The 21,866-nt window shown below is 41.8% G+C and overlaps 1 protein-coding gene across 8 annotated transcripts; it reads left to right on the forward strand.

The window, feature by feature from the left end:
* Positions 1–326: 326 nt before the first annotated feature.
* On the forward strand, positions 327–21,002 carry LOC135548485 (long-chain-fatty-acid--CoA ligase 4-like). Of its 8 annotated transcripts, none has more exons than XM_064978140.1 (16): positions 379–394; positions 4,740–4,941; positions 6,316–6,552; positions 6,824–7,001; positions 7,153–7,262; positions 12,269–12,407; positions 12,696–12,846; positions 13,168–13,291; positions 13,399–13,470; positions 14,678–14,817; positions 15,412–15,584; positions 17,203–17,277; positions 17,638–17,826; positions 18,058–18,172; positions 18,349–18,506; positions 18,674–21,002. In XM_064978140.1, exons 2-16 carry the CDS (start codon positions 4,927–4,929, stop codon positions 18,829–18,831), a joined length of 2,034 nt encoding a protein of 677 aa, XP_064834212.1. In that variant the 5' UTR covers positions 379–394; positions 4,740–4,926; the 3' UTR covers positions 18,832–21,002. The 8 variants fall into 8 exon arrangements, with proteins under 8 accessions (XP_064834214.1, XP_064834216.1, XP_064834211.1 ...); XM_064978141.1 differs by having other exon boundaries at positions 6,319–6,552; XM_064978142.1 differs by lacking the exon at positions 4,740–4,941 and having other exon boundaries at positions 327–394.
* Positions 21,003–21,866: the final 864 nt, after the last annotated feature.

Consider the following 21,866-nt stretch of genomic DNA (forward strand, 5'->3'; position numbering starts at 1 on the left):
TGTCTTCAGATACATAACATTCATATAGCCTTAAGTGAATTAATATTACTATACTGGTGCAACTCCAATCTTCTGACTGTATTTCATATTTCTTAAAGCAATTTAGACACACATTTTGGCTGTTTTCAAATGATGTGGGAGATGAATCATACAAGCAGCGTTTTGTTATTTTTGTTATGTTGAACATTTAAAGGAGAGAAATAGCCTCCATTACCAGTATATTTTTTTCAATGAAACTGTAGCATCAAATTAACATGGTCTTCAGACCCATTCTCATTGGCTATGAGAGATGGACTCATATGACGTAAAGTTTCCGGTTGTCGCCTCTCTGTTGGAGGTTACTTTCGGTCATTCATCCTTCTGAGAATGTCCCTCTCACTTCTCGGTTTTTGAGGTAAGATTAGATTGACTATAGCTAGTATACAAGCTAGCTAGGGAAATGGCTAAGTAAACTGTCAGATAATATATGTTATCATCATAGCTATCTTATTTACAAAAATGTGTTAATATTGAATATTCTTAATATCCAGTGTACTGAAGTAGTAAGAAAGAGCTAACGTTAGCAATGCCAACTTCATTACTGTCTTTGTTTATGATCTGGCCAGGCTACAAGCCTACAAGTCGTTTTTAATTTTAATAACCAACAGCGCCTATTAATATCAAATACTTAAAGCGCATAATGGTTGTATTCCACGGCGGGTCTCTGTTTTCAAACATCACATTACAGAACATTTGCGGAACGCCAGTCACCAAATTCTATTCCTCGTTGTCCCTCTCATTTTCATAATGATACCACGAAGCTAGCTACAAAAAGTCTTAATTTTGATATGCCGGATTCTTTTTAGATATGTGAACAGTCTTACATTTGTTGGGATAAATAGCACGACTATTATGTTTTTTCTTGAAGCCATGTCAACGGAGTTGACAGGTGCAGAGGTTACTTTTGGTCAGACAACGACATGGCCTCGCTCACTGGACCTTTATTTGATTTATTAATTTGTTCGTAAATTAAAAGGCATGTAACATTGCCTAATTGTAAAAAACGAATGAATGTTTGAGCAAATGATTTGATAGCTATGTGGGTTATATTACAGGTTTATACTAAAGCGTTGGTGAATACTCGGTTCTGATTGGCTAGAATGGCATTCTAGAATAGACATTAAGTAAGGGATAATCGAGGGGCTATGCGTTCTCTGGAAAATAATGAGCAACGTAGAATGTGTTCCATATTACGCTAGCAGAGTGGAACTAACATTCTAACATTAATTATTTTTCCAGAGAAAGCATAGAGCCCCGAGTTGATTATCACTTTTATACTATTGCTATAATTGAACACTTACCGCTCGAAATGGGTTAATTTGCTGGTAGAAATGTGTTCAACATCCACTGAAGTAGCTAGCAAGTTTACTGGACAGTGACAGTAATCGCCTTGGTAACCAAACAGACTTGCTAGTTTTAGCTAACCAAACCATCGGTCCGAGCTTGCTATTATGAAAATCCAATTCAACAATGCCAATAAGGTTTTCAATTCGACTTTTGTTTCAGAAGCAGCTCAAACATAGAACATGGAAGAACTATATCCATTGAAGTTTACCGTGCAAATATACTGTGGGCTATAGGGAAATAATGCATGCTCTAGAATGCCCTTCAAGCCAATCGGAAATGAGTATTCAACAATGCCATGGTATAATTAAGCAAAAGGCCCCGAGGGGGTGTGGTATATGGCTAATAAACCACGGCTAAGCGCTGTTCTTATGCACGACGTAACGTGGAGCATATTGGTGAATACCACAAACCCCTTGGGTGCCTTATTGCGATTATAAACGGGTTATCAACATAATTAGAACAGTAGAAATACATGTTTTTGTCATCCCTGTGGTAATACGTTCTGAAATACCACAGCTGTCAGCTGATCAGCATTCAGGGCTCGAACCACCCAGTTTCTAAAACCAGATAATGGGACAGTTAGAAAATGTATTGGGTCAGTTGGAAACGTTGGCTAGCTAGCTCGCAAGGCATAAGCACGTTGCCGTGAAACATAAAGAACGAACGACTGCAGTCACGTCCATAAATATCGAACGCACGACTGTCGCGTCTCTAGCAATCAAAAATATGAGAGAGTATGAATTTGCTTCGAAAAATGAAAATATCAACGAACACTTTTGGTATATGTCTGCTTTAGTATTATTTTCTTTGGCAACTGTGGTATAAGTGGGATAAACACCTCCATTCTGTACATGGGGTGGCAGGTAGCCTAGTGAATAGAGCATTGGGCTAGTAACCGAAAGGTTGCTATATCGAATCCCTGAGCTGACAAGGTAAAAATCTGTCGTTCTGCCCCTGAACAAAATAGTTCACTGTTCCTAAGCCGTCATTGTAAATAAGAATATGTTCTTAACTGACTTGACTAGTTCAATAAAAAAAACTTTAAAAAAAACATTACCTTGGAAAAATTAATTCTGCAAAGTGGCGCGTTGCCCATTATTTTCAAGGTAATGTCAGAGATGATCCCTTAAGTTGCCATGAAACATACATTTGCAGATTATATTATATCCGCAAATGTTGTACATGTATGGTTTATATTATAATATGGGTTATGCATCAAAAAATGGTTTATTTACCAAGAATGTTCAATATCAGTCCTAATAACAGGATAGAAAACTAATGCCAGTCATCACCCTGTTTTGTATTGATACGGTTCTTGCTACAATTTGTACAGATGAGGAGTTTGATGTACAGTGTAGGTTTGTTTCAAGGCTTGAGGTACAGTACAGGTTTGTGTCTTTCTTTTTCTGCCATCTGTTTTATAGGCATAGCAGTAGCATTGAATATTCTATCTAACAATACAACCTTGCCAAGAGCCTTGGTCCTACGTTTCATGCATCACACAGTATTCTTCAGTGTGTTAAAGGTCATTGACCTCATGCTATGACATGCTTCTACGTAAGTAGTAGTATCCTGTCTGATGATGAGGCAGTGGACATGTTTTTCTTGAAACAGCTGAAAGGATTTCACTGTTGCTGATTTGAAAGCGTTAGAGCACATCAAGAAAAATAATCATGTGGCTTGGAAAAACATGTCTGTCTCCTCATTTCTTGGAATAGATTAAACTGAATCTGTGAACACAATGTTGTGTCAGTCAGTGTCAGTCTATGTAATGTGTATCAGTATGAGCAACCAGCTGTGTTTGCGTAACAGTTTTAATAGATGTGGTCTCTGGAAATATAATGCAAAAAGGGTTAGTCACAGTCAGCCCTGAGTACGTTGAGATGACTACTGTAGAGAGGAACCGTATCACTTCCTGTCCAATATACTCTCCTATTGGATGAGAGCAGTTGTGGGTGGAAGCAGGAGAATGTATGTTAGCTCTTTGTGAGTGCAGCTGAGTTAACGAAAAACCTGAGACAGGGAGTGAAGAATAAACATCTTGTGTCGAATAAACAATATCTCGACCAGGCTTTTTGTTTAAGGAAAGAGGAAGAGGTGTTGTTAACGTACTTCAGAACAGTAGGTAAGGTAACCAATTTCTTCTCTCGTTCATTCTACCGAAAGGTTTACACTGTTTCGATCTGCTCATCACTGGTGTAGTGTTTTTCAGAAGTGTGTGCATGTGTTAATTTTCTAAAGCCATTCAGACCATCTCTGAATTACCCCTCTTTTCAGGGGTAAATGGTCTTTCCTCTGACTGTTTTAGGCTCTCTGAAAATTATGATTCTGTTTAAAGAGCTGATACACCTGATAACGGATGTCATTTCAATTAAGAGCAACAAAGTGGTTGGAAGATTATTTTTTTTGGGGGGGGGGGGGGGGCACGCATCATATCAAATGTAGAAATAATATATTTAGAATGTAGATAATTTATTCTCACTGAAGAAGATATACTGATTGAAGAAGGAATTTGGTCCTGGCTGATTCCTTCTGGGGTTGTGATGCCTGGGCCTCGTGTGCCTATGTAGTAAATGGGATTAGGCCAGATCAGTGGCACATGAGCAGTATAAGCCACTCACAGGCAGCATCCTGTGTGCTAAAGCACTTGAGCCTTCATTACTGTCTGGAAGGATGTCAAGTCACACAAGCATTCACCATCAGGGTAGCAGATCATGATTCAAGCATGACGTGGCCTTTCTATCATTTGAAGTTATGATCCTGTCTAGACATGCTCAGCTGCTAGTTAAGGTATCTGCAGCAAGATAAATTAGATAACATTTTTAATGGAATGTAGGTCTAATGTTTTGGGGACTTTTATTACAGTTTGAGTTGACCTGAAATGTTCCCCTTATCTTTGATGTCAAGCTGCCCTCCATTAGACTACATTGTATTATAAGTGATTTGATCGAAATAGTGGAATGGGATTTTTGTTTAGGCTTGGTTGAAGTCCAGATTAACCTTTGGTGCCCTTTTTACCCTTTCCAGTGTGCTGGTTAGTGTTAGTTACCAAACTTTGCATCTTTTATTTTACTAGGCAAGTCAGTTAAGAACAAATTCTTATTTTCAATGATGGCTTTTCAATGACGGCCTAGGAACAGGGGCAGCACTATAGATTTGTACCTTGTCAGCTCAGGGATTCGATCTTGCAACCTTTCAGTTACTAGTCCAATACTCTAACCACTAGGCTACCTACCACATCTGTACTGTTCTTCAAGTAAGTGTGTGCATACAGTTGTATGGTTTGTTTAACTTTGTAATCATTGGTTTTTGTTTGACATGCATTTTAAAGTGAAACCCCCCCCCCCCCCCAGTCTGTATCACTCTGTTACAGTGGAATTGCCCTCTTGCCAGTTGCCACCTTGGAGAATCTTGCACAAAGAAATGTGTTCTTTGGCTTACATGGAAATGTCTCTAGTTTGCACAAGGAAGTCGTTTTCGGTGAAGTCATTTGGGTTTGCCCCGTTTTAATGGGAAAAGACTGGGTGATGCACCTACGCCATGACAGTGATCGAGGTTAGAATGTAGACGTATGTCAAAAGAGTTGCCAAGTGGCACCAGAAATGTGGCAGTAGTAAGAAAGTAAAAGCCAAGTATCAAAATAAGACAGAAAATGACTACTTAAATGTTTTAAAATGTTAAGTAAGATTTGATGTATGCTGTCTCTGTCATCTAACCTCACCTCTTTGGCTTCTTAACCACTCTGCTGAACTCTGCTCTGCGTCTTTGTATTTCAGTTTCTTCATTGACAACATTCCTAGAGTAGACCGACTGAGCTATTTATTAACAACTTGTGTTGCTCATTCGGATTATTCTTCCTTATAGAAGTTTCTGTCTTAACCAAGGCACCATCAATTGGCATAAATACATACAGCTACTCTTTCAGATTTTTTACAACACAGACCTAACATTCTTCCAGTTCTGGGAAGTGATTGCACACTGCAAGCATCAATTATAGATAAGATAAAAGGTAGTGAAATCTGAAGTGATGTTGACCAGACATGGGCCTCGATGTTTGTGTACAGATACAGTGGTCAGTGCAGTGCTCCAGTGAAACTCAGCTATTTTGTGCAGCAATATTTACTGGCGGAAAGGTATGTGTTAAATACCATAGCTGCTTCTTCTTTGACGCCCCCACCCCCCAATAATAAAACTTCTGGGTTTGGTGTGTTGCAATGTATGAATTGGCATGAAATGCATACAAGAAGGCTTTTTGAAAATAAATAAAGTACTTTTGGTTAGTATATAAATTAGATGTTGTATTATGCTTGTGGCTACTGGCTAGCTCCTAGCTATTGCTTCAATATGACTTCTCTTGGTTAAGTTCTGGGTCTATACGTGTTAGAAGTGAGTAGTTCACCTGTGTTCAGCTTCTCCCAATCCTGTTATGTCCAAATAGTCAGTGAAGAAAACCCAAACACTGGAACTACTGTTGCTCGTTATCCTACGCATTCCATCCCGCCGCGACAGATTCTGTCCACAAGAGATTACATTATGACTAACATACTTCTCTTTCTCCATGTATTTTCTTCCCCTGTGCTCAACCATTCTGGACCAATCACCCTGCTATAGAGCTAGCATCACAGACCTCTTGTGTCAAGCCTTTCCATTGAACCGTCTGGGTGCATGTGCTGCTACCTGTCCAATCTGTAATTACCGCCACCTGCTTTGGCAACCTTTCCATGACCTGAGAGCTGAGCCGTCTGAACTTTCACCTGAAGCAGACGCTTCTCCCTCAAGTCTCTTTTTCTCTCCACTTCTGCCTCACCTTCAACCATGAGGTTCAAAGTAGACATGCATTACATAGTGTTCTCGCCTGTGTACCTGTTGATGTGGCTGTACACGCTCATCACGTTTATCCCATGGTATTTCCTCACTGATGCTGGGAAGAAGAAAACCATGGCAAAGAGAGAGAAAGCTAAGTCCATCACAGGCAAAGCAGAGGGCCCCTATCGTTGTGTGGAGAACTTTGACAACCTGGCCCGGGAGGACTTTGAGGGAAAAGACACTCTAGACAAGCTGTTTGAGCATGCAGTGCAGCGCTTCGGCAACACAGACTGCCTGGGCACCAGGGAGCTCCTAAATGAGGAGAACGAGATGCAACCCAGCGGCAAGATCTTTAAGAAGGTAGAGTGATCACACACACACACATCTCACCAGGAACCAATTATTGCAGTCAAGGTTCTGCCAAATAAGTTAGAAAAGTTATGCAACCTGAAGCAAGTCGGTGTAACTTCATATAACAATCCTAGATTAAGTCCCTTCTTGTAGAGTTATTAAATCAAATGTCATAATTATATGACTTGACTCTCCAGTGTGATATTTACCCCTGTGAACTGAAGGCCCTTAGTAGAACCAACCCTAATGGCCTGTTTCTGTGCTCTCTCCTCTGCTGCAGCTGATCCTGGGGGAGTACAGGTGGCTGTCCTATGACGAGGTGGACCAGATCATCAGTCATCTAGGTAGTGGACTGGCAGCCCTGGGCCAGCAGCCCAAGAGTACCATCGCCATCTTCTGTGAGACACGAGCAGAGTGGATGATCACTGCACAGGCCTGCTTCAGACGCAACTTTCCATGTAGGCATTGACCCAACACACTTCCCTGTTTGAGAATGGCACATAAAGTTCCACTAGTTTACATTATAAAGATATTTCCTGTTAGGACAGCAATATTTGTGAAAACATTGTGTTTGTGTGCATGTGAACAACATGTTTGGTTGTGTTGCAGTGGTCACTCTGTATGCCACCCTGGGGGAGGAGGCAGTGGCCTATGGCCTGAATGAGTGTGGGGCCACTCACCTGATCACCAGCACAGAGCTACTGGAGACTAAACTCAAGGTAGGAGTCATTAGGGGAAATGCATGGTTCAGATTCTAGCCAAACTACACACTGCTGATCTCAGCTCCTCTATCTGTGGAAAAGAGAGCTATGTTTTTAGACAGGATGTGTGCAATCACCTCTGTAGATCAAGGAGTTTTAAAATTAGCCATGGGGTGTTTGTGTGTGAACTGATGTGTGTCATTGGTGAAAATGGCGCCGGAGAAGATGGCTGACGTTTTACGTGCTCCTAACCAACTGTGCTATTTTGTTCGTTTACATAATGTTGCTGCTACTTTCTCTTATGACTGAAAATAACTCCTGACATCAGAACAGCGATTACTCACCTCCTTTAACGAGTCCAAGTCCGACACGAAGGATATACTGCTTTCCCAGGAACAGGCCCAAATCCCTATCATTTGCGTGAAAAAAATATGGAGAAAAGGGGGCGGAGGTCAGGTTGCCTTCTGAGAATCCGTAGGTTGAGCGAGTAAACCTCCACTGCCATCCGTTCTATTGGCCAATGTGCAATCATTGGAAAATAAAATCGAGGACCTACGATTAAGGTTATCCTACCAACGGGACATTAACTGTAATATCTTATGTTTCTCCGAGTCGTGGCTGAATGACGACATGGATAAAATAGACCTGGTGGGATTGTCCATGCACCGGCAGAACAGAGAAGCTTCGTCTGGTAAGACGAAGGGTGGGGGTGTGTGTATATTTGTTAGTAACAGCTGGTGCGCGATGTCTAATATTAAAGAAGTCTCAAGGTTTTGTACCTTATGATAAGCTGTAGACCACACTATCTACCAAGAGTTGTCATCTATATTATTCGTAGCCGTCTATTTACCACCGCAAACCGAAGACCGGACTCAACCAACTCTAAGGCCATAAGCAAACAAGAAAATGCTCATTCAGAAGTGGCGCTCCTAGTGGCCGGGGACTTTAATGCTGGAAAACCGTTTTACCTCATTTCTACCAGCATGTCACATGTGAAACCCAGAGGGAAAAAAACTCTAGACCACCTTTACTCCACACACAGAGATGCATACAAAGCTCTCCCCTGCCCTCCATTTGGCAAATCTGACCATAATTATATCCTCCTGATTCCCGCTTAAAAGCAAAAATTTAAAGCAGGAAGTACCAGTGACTCGCTCAATACGGAAGTGGTCAGATGCTACGTTACAGGACTGTTTTGCTTGCACAGACTGGAATATGTTCCGGGATTCATCCAATGGCATTGAGGAGTATACCACCTCAAGTCACCAGCTTCCTCAATAAGTGCATTTATGACCTCGTCCCCACAGTGACCGTACGTACATATCCCAACCAAAAGCCATGGATTACAGGCAACATCCACATCGAGCTAAGGGAGGGGGACACTAATCCGGACACTTATAAGAAATCCCGCTATGCCCTCAGACGAACCATCAAACAAGCAAAGTGTCAATACAGGATTAAGATTGAATCCTACTACACCTGTTCTGACGCTCGTCAGATGTGGCAGGGCTCAAATACTATTACGGACTATGAATTGAAACCCAGAAGCGAGCTGCCCAGTGACGCGAGCCTACCAGACGAGCTAAATGCCTTTTTATGCTCGCTTCGAGGCAAGCAACACTGAAGCATGCACGAGAGCACCAGCTGTTCTGGACGACTGTCTGATAACACTCTCGGTAGCCGATGTGAGCAAGACCTTTAAACAGGACCTGTACTCAAAGCATGCGCGGACCAACTGGCAAGTGTCTTCACTGACATTTTCAACCTCTCCCTGACTGAGTCTGTAATACCTACATGTTTCAAGCAGACAATAATAGTCCCTGTGCCCAAGGAAGCGAAGGTAACCTGCCTAAATTATTACCTCCCCGAAGCACTCACGTCGGTAGCTATTAAGTGCTTTGAAAGGCTGGTCATGGTTCACATCAACAGGATCCTCCCTGATACCCTAGAGCCACTCCAATTCGCATACCGCCCCAACAGATCCCCAGATGACATAATCTCAATCGCACTCCACACTGCCCTTTCCCACCTGGACAAAAGTAACACCTATGTTAAATAAAATGTTATTGGTCACGTACACATGGTTAGCAGATGTTAATGCGGGTGTAGCGAAATGCTTGTGCTTCTAGTTCCGACCGTGCAGTAATATCTAACAAGTAGTCAAACAATTTGCCAACAACCACCTTGTATACACACAAGTGTAAAGGAATGCATAAGAATATGTACATATAAATATACATGGATGAGCAATGGCCAAACGTAGTATATACATATGAGATGAGTAATGTAGGGTATGTAAACATTATATAAAGTGGCATTGTTTAAAGTGACAAGTGATACATTTTTTTTTTTACATCCAATTTGTAATTATTAAAGTGGCTAGAGATTTGAGTCAGTATGTTGGCAGCAGCCACTCAATGTTAGTGGTGGCTGTTTAACAGTCTGATGGCCTTGAGATAGAAGCTGTTTTTCAGTCTCTCGGTCCCAGCTTTGATGCACCTGTACTGACCTCACCTTCTGGATGATAGCGGGGTGAACAGGCAGTGGCTCGGGTGATTGTTGTCCTTGATGATCTTTTTGGACTTCCTGTGACATCGGGTGGTGTAGATGTCCTGGAGGGCAGGAGAATGCTGTTAATTGACTACAGCTCAGCTTTTAACATCATCGTGCCCACAAAGATCATCACTCTAAGGATCCTGGGACAAACACCTCATTTTGCAACTGTATCCTGGACTTCCTGACAGGCCACCCCCAGGTGGTAAGGTGAGGCAACAACACGTCTGCCACTCTGGGCCTCAACACTGGAGTGTGTACTTAGTCCCCTTCTGTACTCCCTGTTCACCCACGACTCCGTGGCCAAACACGACTCCAACACCATCATTAAGTTTGCTGATCACACAACAATGAGACAGCCTATAGGGAGGTGGTCAGAGACCTGGCAGTGTGGTGCCAGGACAACAATCTCTCCTTCAATGTGAGCAAGACAAAGGAACTGATCGTGTACTACAGGAAAAGGTGGGCCGAACAGGCCCCCATTAACATCGACAGGGCTGTAGTGGAGCGGATCGAGAGTTTCAAGTTCCTTTGTGTCCACATCACCAACGAACTATCATGGTCCAAATACACCAAGACAGTTGTGAAGAGGGCACAACAAAACCTTTTGTCCCTCAGGAGACTGAAAAGATTTGGCATGTGTCCCCAGATCCTAAGAAATTCTACAGCTGCATCATCGAGAGCATCCTGACCGGTTGCATCACCGCCTGGTATGGCAACTGCTCGGCATCTGACCGTAAGGCGCTACAGAGGGTAGTGTGTACGGCCCAGGTCAAGCTTCCTGCCATCCATTACCTATATAACAGGCGGTGTCAGAAGAAAGCCCAGAAAATTGTCAGACTCCAGTCACCCAAGTCATAGGCATTCCAGTACCGCACGGCAAGCGGTACCGGAATGCCAGGTCTAGGACCAAAAGGCTCCTTAACAGCTTCTACCCCCAAGCCATAAGACTGCTGAACAATTAATCAAATGGCCACCAGACTATTTATCAAATCATCAAATGTATTTATATAGCCCTTCTTACATCAGCTGATATCTCAAAGTGCTGTACAGAAACCCAGCCGAAAACACCAAACAGAAAGCAATGCAGGTGTAGAAGCATGGTGGCTAGGAAAAACTCCCTAGAAAGGCCAAAACCTAGGAAGAAACCTAGAGAGGAACCAGGCTATGTGGGGTGGCCAGTCCTCTTCTGGCTGCGCCGGGTGGAGATTATAACAGAACATGGCCAAGATGTTCAAATGTTCATAGATGACCGGCATGGTCAAATAATAATAATCACAGTAGTTGTCGAGGGTGCAACAAGTCAGCACCTCAGGAGTAAATGTCAGTTGGCTTTTCATAGCCGATCATTAAGAGTATCTCTACCGCTCCTGCTGTCTCTAGAGAGTTGAAAACAGCAGGTTTGGGACAGGTAGCACGTCCGGTGAACAGGTCAGGGTTCCATAGCCGCAGGCAGAACAGTTGAAACTGGAGCAGCAGCATGACCAGGTGGACTGGGGACAGCAAGCAGTCATCATGCCAGGTCGTCCTGAGGCATGGTCCTAGGGCTCAGGTCCTCCGAGAGAGAGAATTAGAGAGAGCATACTTAAATTCACACAGGACTCCGGATAAGACAGGAGAAATACTCCAGATATAACAGACTGACCCTAGCCCCCCGACACATAAACTACTGCAGCATAAATACCGGAGGCTGAGAGAGGAGGGGTCAAAAAACACTGTGGCCCCATCCGATGATAGGCACCCCACTGACACCCCCTTCCATTTATTTTGTACACTGCTGCTACTCGCTGTTTATTATTTGGGCTCCAGAGTGGCGTAGCGGTCTAAGGCACTGCATCTCAGTGTTAGAGGCATCACTACAGACACCCTGGTTTGAATCCAGACTGCATCACAACCGGCAGTGATTGGGAGTCCCATAGGGCGATGCACTATTGGCCCAGCGTCGTCTGGGTTTGGCCGGTGTAGGCCATCATTGTAAATAAGAATTTGTTCTTAACTGACATGCCTAGTTAAATAAAGGTAACATTTAAAAAAAATACATGCACATCTATATATAGTGACTTTACCCCTACCTACATGTACAAATGACCTCGACTGACCTGTAACCCTGCACACTGACTCTGTACCGGTACCCCCTGTATATTGCCTCGTTATTGTTATTTTATTTTTTAACTTTTATTTTATTTGGTAAATATTTGATTAACTCTTCATGAACCGCACTATTGATTTCACTTACCGTGAAATGCTTACTTTACAAGCCCTTAAGCTTTATTCACGATCCCGGATCCGGGATGGGGAGTATCCTATAGTGCACCTACACTTGTTGTATTCAGCGCATGTGACAATTAAAGTTTGATTTGAAAAACAAACACTGATGTCATTGAAACTTGAATGAACCCTAAAGGCATTTAGGACACGAGAGCTGAGATTATTCATGTCTAGACAAAGATGTCTTCCTGTGTCTTTGACAGAGTATTTTGCCAGAAATGCATAACCTGAAGCACGTTATCTATGTGGACAACAAGAGCATCAGAAGGACGGGTTATCCAGAGGGCATTCAGATCCACAGCATGCAGGCAGTACAAGAGCTGGGAGCCAAACCTGACAACTGTACGTGGAAACATCAACAAAACTATGCATGTACAAAACACACAGGTCACACTGTTGGGTCACCCTGTTATGTTAAACAGTGTTTGCGCTGAACTTGAGTTTACATATGTCTCAGATGGCATTGTAGAGATGGTAAAATGTCTAAGCAGCTAGTGAAGTATAATATGCACATATGCTGGCAGTTTAGTTTAGTCCCACAATGTAGTAAAGAATGTTTGTACTGTCCTGAACTGTACCATTTATTTTCTAAGCATTATTAAGTGACGTGTCCCCCTGTGCTCCTGGCAGTGAGTATAGCTGTGCAGCGGCCCCAGCCCACAGACCTGGCTGTGGTCATGTACACCAGTGGATCCACCGGACAACCCAAAGGAGTCATGATCATCCACAGCAATCTTATTGCTGGCATGACGGGCCAGTGTGAGAGGATCCCAGGCCTGGGGTGAGCAGAGCACTCTACCACAGGGCTTCTAGTATCTAACCACCATTTAACTAGGCTGGTCAGGTCTCTGCATCTGGCATGGGGATTTGACGCAATGTTTTAAAGACAGCAGACAAACAGTGTAATGTGCTCATGATAACTGTGCCTAAACTTATTTACTCATGCGATCTTCCTCCTTAATTTGATAATTAGACAGTATTGTCAAAGTGCATAACCACTTCCTTATTTTTGTATAATGTTGTGCATGGTTACAGACATTGAAGATGTTCTCTCATCTTCATATTGCTTACAGTAGTGTGATGTGTTTGTGCCCATGTGCAGGCCAAAGGATACCTACATTGGCTACCTGCCTCTAGCTCATGTGCTGGAGATGACTGCTGAGATCTCATGTATGACGTATGGCTGCAGGATTGGCTACTCTTCCCCACAAACACTCTCTGACCAGGTAATAGACTCAGCAGTTTGATATAAAGAGATACATATTTTCTTATGGATTTGTTTTATTATACTGGGCAACAATCTAATGTTATTTTTATTTCTTCTCTTTTGCAGTCAACAAAAATCAAGAAAGGCAGTAAGGGAGACTGCTCTGTGTTGGGGCCTACTCTGATGGCAGCTGTTCCGGTAAGAACGAACATCCTTCCTTAATCTTTTTGCTTATCACTGATTTGTTAGTGTTTTATAAAATAGTGTTTTATAAAATAGGGATGTGCATGGTTATCTGAACGGACGTAGTATTGTAATACTTGTGAGTGTAATGTTATAGGCCAATTTTAACCTGACTCTAACACTGGTTTTTCTAAATTAAATGTAAATATCCATGTGACTTTGTTACATACAAGGATGGACCATGTTATTTCAAGTTATTCATTTAACAAAACAAACCTGTCAGTGTAGTTATTATGATGTGCACACTATGAAAAGACCTGTAGACCATCCATTGCCTTCACGTAGCTTGTTGGCCAATCAAAGCGGCAAACCGGTTCAATGTGTTGTGAAAGTTCAATAATGGAATGAATTACAAGTTAGTGAAATGAGAAGGTGTAGGCTACAATGAGCAACCAACAGGTAGGCTGTTTTATCTGAATGGGGTTGTGCAGCATGTGGACTCCATTAGATTAGCTAGCTTCTCTAGGCTTCTCCCAGCCCTTGATCATGACTCTGCTCCATTACGTTACACATAAGTCATTGGACGAAGGAGTCTTCTGTAGGGGGGAGTTTTGTTAAGAGCCCTGAAAGTTTGGTCTGAACATTAACACACATCGCTTGAGGTACGGTTTTGGAAGCATAAGGACCTTTGTTTCATATCCGCAAGAAATCATTTTCAAAAAAACAGACAGTTGAAATTGATACACACCTTTTGATGTGCTCGGCTCCTCCAGTCAAGACAGATTGTCTTGTTATATGGGATGATAAATAACATTGTGGCTGCTCCAAATAAACGTTAGCTAGTCTTGACTGTCGCCGAGTTGCCTTGGCATCTCTCTGTCTGGTCGCTACACACACCGCCCCATATAACCTCAATGGCTGTATTTCAAATATCCGCATATCCGACAAAAATGTATGATGCTATTTGAATAGTGACATTATTTCAAACCCACATCCGTACTATAAGGCTGGTTTCTTTCCAGATTTTTAAAGGTCAGGTTTAGACGACATCCTCGAACAGGTGATGTTGATTCTTTGAGGTTCTTTGATAACTATCCTGCAGCTTTGATTTCCTCTGTAGAGAAAGTGGAGGCAGACATGTATGGATAAAGTTCAAAAGAAAAACCGTCACAAACTGATGCGTGACGTTTATCTTTTCTGTTTATTGCAACTTATCTGTCAGGAAATAATGGACCGCATCTACAAGAATGTGATGAACAAGGTGCAGGAGATGAGCTATGTGCAGAGGACTCTGTTTAAACTGGGCTACAACTACAAACTGGAACAGATCAAAATGGGCTATGATGCCCCTCTCTGCAACTTGTGAGTACACTGTATGTGAGGACACACACATACCAGCATGTTCCCAGCTGATGTACACAATCCTGTTACATGGACATGGCTATATCTATAGAGATAAAATCCCTGATGCAAGGGCAGTGCATAAAGACAAACATTTCCAACATGCCATTACAGTACTTGGAAGTAAGAGAAATAGCTAGGCCTTATCAAACTACATGGGTTTTTCAAAGCGGTATAGATTTGTCCTCTAGAATCTATATATTTTAAGTATATGCTTGTATTTTGACTGGTTTTGGTTCCCACTCGGTGGCAACAATATTTTCTTGTCTGCCAGACAAGACAAGCTTCCTTTCTCCATTTCTTGGTCTCAGCATGACCGAGACATTTGCCTCTGGTCACCCTCTCAACTTTTTTTGTTTTTGTTGCCAATTTTACTCTATCGGATTCTAATAAATAGGCTACAAATGTGTCACTTCCACTGCAAGTCTAATGTGCCCGACCTAGCAAGCTGCTTATCGGGGATCAGACAGTGAAACTGTATCAGTAAGCATGGACCAATGGGTATCTTGATACTAGTAAGTAGTACTAGTACATTTCTCTCCTCTGCTCTGTCAGGCTGCTGTTTAAGAAGGTGAAGGCTCAGCTGGGAGGGAACATCAGGATGATGCTGTCAGGAGGGGCGCCCCTGTCCTCCGCCACACAGCGCTTCATGAACATCTGCTTCTGCTGCCCTGTGGGACAAGGCTACGGCCTCACAGAGACCTGCGGAGCAGGTACCATCACAGAGGGTGAGTCATGGCAGGCACAGCCACGGACTACTACTGCTGGAGTCCTTTGCTAATGACATTCACCCTGGAAGTGGTATCATTACCAAGTGCACCCTTGGTTCCTTCACTAGCAGAGTAGTAGTAGTAGTGTGTAGGGGAATGGTGGGAGCTCTATCGTTTTAGAATTTTCACCATTGTGTTTTTTGGGGGAAATTATACCTATGCGTGCCATGGTAAATTTAGGCTTTAGCCAAGACAAGGTCTTTGAGAAAATGCTACTGCTCAGGCTTTTATATATGTTAAAGTGCCCTGAGGGTTTCATGTCTTTAAACACACATGCTCTCAGAGATCGATGTCTTTGTTCAAGCCCCAACCTGTGAAACGTTCTGTGGTACTGGGATCGTGGATGACTAAGGAATGACAGCTATACTAAATGTAATTGTTTTGCGTCAATCGGCATTGCTGTATAGGTCACGCAGGTATCAGTCACCTTTCAGTGCATTGTAAATGTGGAAGGATATGCTTGTGTGACGCTACGCAGCAGAATATGAGTGTGAAATAGTTGGCCGAATGATGCCAAATAACCACCGGGGAAGATTTTATAAGGCCATATTATTTAAGAGGACCTCAGGATAGGGTTCTCAGTTTCGTTTAACACTCTTGCAAGGCAGAGGACAATGTACAAGTTCTTAGTTTAAAAACAAATAACATTATTTTATAATAAATCAATGTTGGCAAACATTTGATTTCCCTCATAGTTCAAAGCAGTGAATGAACTAAATATGACAGTGTTATAATTGTGATTCTCCCACCACACTGGTTTTTGTCTCTGGTCAATCTGAAGGACAAGTGTGTTTGTGATGCGTGGGTCAGCTGTTTGTTCACCTGCCCGCAGTTGCTAATAACACATTCGCAACCGCCCAACTCTATGTGATAAAGTGAAAATCTGTGGCCCGCTCCCGACCCGATCCCGTAAATCTAGAAATTGCGCTGCATTATGTTAAGCTATGTGAGAGGTTGTAGACTCAGCCGACAGTCAGTGTCGAGATTTCAGTTACTATTCCATTTAAACCATCTGAACACTACAGTTCCCATCTTGTGACTGTCTAATTTGTATAGTGCTTCACAATCATCACACAACATAGCCGCTATTGTCAACCTCTTCTACCACTTCACCAAATCTTTCCCAAACATTACAGTTCTGGCCCTCAATGTTTTTAATTAAACTCTGACATTGTCATTTTTGCCTCCGTGGATGGACGTACATTTTTTTCTGCCCGTCTTCCCTGAAGCATATAGAGTTATTCGTGTGCGTAGGCTAATGTTAGACCCTAAAGCTTAGGCTTTTTTGTACCCTTGTCTAAAGCCAGATTTAAAAAAAAATAACCAAAGAAAAACCTTAATATAGCCTATTCTGTAGATATGAATTACACAATTGTATATTTGAGTCAACCCGCACATCACTAACGTGTGTATCTTGCTCTATGCCTTAGAAGTGCATGAGCGTAAGCACTGACGCTTATTCTTTAATAAGAAAACCCAGACTGGTTTTTAGTAGGCTGGGTTGCAGCCTACTACTGGCATCAGGTATTAAACTCCACGTGGGACTACTTTGTGATTGTGTGTTTCCTCTCTCCAGTGGCAGACTACAGCACTGGGAGAGTAGGAGCCCCCCTCATCTGCTGTGAGGTCAAACTACGAGACTGGGTTGAGGGTAAGTAATAAAACCTATGGACACACATACAAACTTATTTGTGATAAAGTATACCGCGCTGTTGAGAAAGAGCTTGCAAGTAAGCATTTCACTGTATCAGTTACACCATGTATCCTGTGCACATGACAAATACATGTTGATTATGACACACCTATAGTATGTGTATCACAGATGGCTTGGACATCCTCGTTTTGTAGCTGCCCAATTTGCCTCCTTTGCATGTTGTTACAGTATTTTCATGTGGCTCTCATGGGCCGATTTAGTTTCCATGTGGTTTGTTTTCCTCTGGTCCAAACAATACTCTATACAGCTATTATCTCCCACCATGCCTCACTCTTCTATTCCCACTGTGTTCCCAAGGTGGATACACCAGTCAGGACCAGCCCCACCCGCGTGGAGAGATCATGATTGGTGGGCCCAACGTTACCATGGGTTACTATAAGAGTGAGCACCTGAACAATGACTTCTGGGTGGATGAGCAGGGCCAGAGGTGGTTCTGTACCGGGGACGTGGGGGAGATTCACCCTGATGGCTGTCTGCAGATAGTGGGTAGGTGGCTGAGAGTTGGAGTACGCCTGAATAATAACACCAATGTGCACTGAGCACTGATCAGCTGCCTCTTCAACACTTTATGACCACGAGGCAATACTGTCATAAACAATTCAAATGGATGTAAACAGTGCTACCTGCCATAACCTCTCAGGAGAAGATGTAGACAACGCTATGCTGACATACTTGAGTGTTCTCACTGACCCTCTCTGCTCTGTTTGTTCCATGTAGACCGTAAGAAGGACCTGGTCAAACTGCAGGCTGGAGAATATGTGTCCTTGGGGAAAGTGGAGTCTGCTCTGAAAAACTGCCCCCTTATTGAAAACATTTGTGCATATGCAAACAGGTATCTCGTCTGTCTGCTTTACTATATACCATACATTTCTTTACATAGGACAGAACACTGTTACATTGACACCACATGCATTTGTGGTCATTCTATATGTATCACCCTGAAAACATATTTAATGTGCATGCTCAGGTCTAGTCTGTATCATTTTAAAAATGTTCTCTTGCTTTTAGTGACCAGAACTATGTGATAAGCTTTGTGGTACCGAACCAGAAGCAGCTGACAATTCTGGCCAATAAGAACGGCATCAGTGTCGCCTGGGAGGAGATCTGTAACCACCCGGCCATGGAGAAAGAGGTCTTGAAGGCCATCAAAGAGGTGGCTACCTCAAGTAAGGCTGACTCTTACTCTATGACACATATCCTGTTAACTTGATTAACCAGATGGATAATAACCTAGAATTATAAGACACATCATTTTAGTGTGTGACAATAGAGGGCTTTGTTCAGGCTTTGTTTATCCCTTTTATATTAACCATTGTGTTTTCCCCCCCATCAGTCAAACTGCAGCGTTTTGAGATCCCAGTGAAAGTGCGTCTGAGCCCAGAGCCCTGGACCCCTGAGACTGGCCTGGTGACGGACGCATTCAAACTGAAAAGGAAGGAGCTGAAGAACCACTTCCAGACTGATATCGAGAGAATGTACGGAGGGAAGTAGAGCCACTATCTGATCTAACCTAAGAACGGTTTCCTGACAACTTTCACCAGTGAAATGAGTGGGTGCGTGTCTGAATGTGTGTGTATGATTGTGTGCATATGCTTCAACGCACGTGTGAAACTCCACGGCGGGCTGAGTGTTTGTGGGATTTCGCTCATCCCTTGTACTTGATTGATGAAATAAGGTCACTAATTAGTAAGGAACGCACCTCACCTGGTTGTCTGTCTTAATTGGATGGAAAAATCAAAAACCTGCAGACACTTTGCCCTCTATGGAATGAGTTTGACACCCTGCTTCACAGCATTTTGTCTGTGAACTGTAGAATTGTCTTTCCACGTTGTCTCTTTTGTCACATTATGAATGTCAGTCCATAAAGTTCAGCACAGAGGGATCAGCTGGTTAGTTACGGCTATTTGTGTTGGAGATCGCACAGCGTTGTGTAAAACGCCATTCGAATGCAAGTCTTGTATTTGCATATTGTAATTTGCCTTTGGTATTTATTATGACATGTCTGTAAATACTACTATTTTTGTGTCTAATTGAGGTAGGAGTCATAATGGCCTTTTCTCAATGAGATTTGCTCAACTCTGGAGTCCTCTCTTCTCTGTCCCAGCTGGCCTCCTTTTGAGAAAGGTCAACATAATTGATGAAAACATTTTTGCTGCCCCCTAGTGAGCAAGCCCCCACAGTGCTGCTGTATAAATTGTTTGCTTGTTCTGTACATAGGATCACATTATTGCCACGCAAATCCCGAGCCCCCACAATCCTTTAGGCTATTGCACATAGATCAAACCTGAGTGTAACTTTGGCCATTTCTGTCACCTGTGCTTGTGTAATTTGTGTTTTCATGTTTTGAACCTGCTCATGACATTCTTATAGTGACCCAACCCAAGTATGTCACGTTATGTTTTAGATTTTTCAGATACGAGGTAATTGGTTAATGTCATACTTGCTATGTTACAGCATGGATTATCATTTTTATTTGAGCAAAAATGAAGATAGTCCTTTAGCCTTCTTTTTCATGCTGATCTCTTCCTATAACTCTGTATACTGTACAATATTTATAGTCTTAGATAATGTTTCAAGTCATCTTTATAATGTACTGTAATAGTTCTACATTTCTGACCTATGGATATGCCAACTTAATAGCCTATACTCTTAAATAATTTGACATTTTGTGACAAAGTTTATGGGGATATGAAATACTCAATATAATTCAATGCAATTTTTTAATTATATGATGTTGAAAATCCAATTGAGTTGCATGTGTAAAGAACTTCTATTTAAAATATTTTGTATGTATATGAAGGTCAAGTTAAACGTTGAACCATTTTACATTTTTTGGATGAATTTGTACTGTTGAACTGTTTTAAAGGTCACAATTGTGCTTCTTGAAACTTTGTGTGAAACCTTAATGAAAATGCTGTGTATCAGCAAGTTTGCGTTATCATTCGGAAGCTGTTTAATGTGGCATATAATGCAGTAGAAGAGAATTGATGGGGTTGTGACAACTGAAACGTGCAAATCAATGCCAAAAATAATTTTCCAGGATGCATTGCATTCATAACATATATAATACCATTTAACGATTTTGCAAATATCCCCAATGGCCAACACATTGGGGTGAAACATACACTGTTCAAATGAGCCATGATACCACTCTAATCCATCGAGTCCTATCACGGATATGTTCCAATAGGAGTAAGAAAGGTCAAACCATTTTTTTTTGTGAAGCTTTTATTATTCTTATACTCAGGGTTACATCCACCAAGAATGCAACTGCGGTAGTATTTATTTTGAGACCAACCTTTAATCTTACGTTAATTGTGAAGCACTTAGGTTGTGTTTACAATGGCAGCCCAATTCTGATATTTTTTCCACTAATTGGTATTTTGACCAATCACATCAGAGCTTTTTCAGAGCTGATTGGATTAATCAAAATACCAATTAGTTCAAACAAGTTTAGAATTGGGCTGCCTGTGTAAATGCAGCTTTCTCTCTCCATTTATATTGATGTGATGTTTTGTTAATTTGTATTATTTATTCAAATGTTAATATGTGAATGAAACAATGTGTGATAGGGATGGGCAGTGTGTACCTTCTGGTTATGTCATTTGAAAGTACATATTCTTTTTATATGAACATATTAAAGCTTTCTGCCCACTGTAAAATGTTTACTTGAATAATTGTCAGCCATAAATATCAATATAAAGTATTATAATTAGGTTCACTAGTTTAAATCCACCTCATTCTTTCACAGCGCTGTCAAGAAAGATGCATTCTAACTATCCTTGGGGCAAGCTTTACAAATCTTTCAAGCAAGGAGAATTTCAAACAAGCCCAAGGTATGAGGTGATTCTAATGCCTCATAAATTCAGTACGGCTAAACGCAAACTCAAATGTGGCATTGCTCCACTCAGACACGGCTGTTTTATTAAAGTGCATCATGGCAGGTAACATAGTGCCTAGTGAAGGTCTACACAGCTTGAACAGTCTTCAACATTTTCTGCCTTCAAATGAAATCTAAAAATGTATTTAATTGTTTTTTTTCCTACAACCCACTCCACATTTACAAAGTGAAAGTTGTAGAACCTTTTGCCATATCTATAACTCATATTTTTATGGGAATTTGGTTGGGTCGCCCAAAAAGTTACATATTTAACTGAAAGCAAGTCTAAGAAGTGGTAGATCTGTTCTATGTGCACTATTTCTATGCTTCCCGTTCTTAAGTTTAATTTTTGCGTCTGCTTTCTTTTGCACACCAGCTTCAAGCACAATTTTTTTGGTTATGGAAAATATATTTCACAGCAGTTTAGATGGTACAATACAATTTCTCTTAACTATACTTGCTTGTTTTGTCACTAACTTAAATTGTTGAACCATTAGAATGTTAGCAAGCAGGAAATGGCAGTGAATCTTTTTAATGGTCTTTTTGCAAACAGAATTTATGATTTAGAGTGGATTTTTTTAACATGGGCTTCCTTTTCACTTTGTCAAACAGGCCAGTAATGTGAAGTGAATGCAATGGTTGTTGA

The sequence above is a fragment of the Oncorhynchus masou genome, chromosome 11, assembly GCF_036934945.1.
Source record: "Oncorhynchus masou masou isolate Uvic2021 chromosome 11, UVic_Omas_1.1, whole genome shotgun sequence".
Taxonomy (NCBI): domain Eukaryota; kingdom Metazoa; phylum Chordata; class Actinopteri; order Salmoniformes; family Salmonidae; genus Oncorhynchus; species Oncorhynchus masou.

Excerpts from the sequence above, each read along its gene's own strand:
- LOC135548485 (XM_064978139.1), top strand. The coding sequence starts at position 6,202 with ATGAGGTTCAAAGTAGACATGCATTACATAGTGTTCTCGCCTGTGTAC. Across the intron at positions 6,553-6,823 it reads GCGGCAAGATCTTTAAGAAG|CTGATCCTGGGGGAGTACAG; the intron begins GTAGAGTGATCA and ends CCTCTGCTGCAG. Across the intron at positions 17,278-17,637 it reads ACTACGAGACTGGGTTGAGG|GTGGATACACCAGTCAGGAC; the intron begins GTAAGTAATAAA and ends TGTGTTCCCAAG.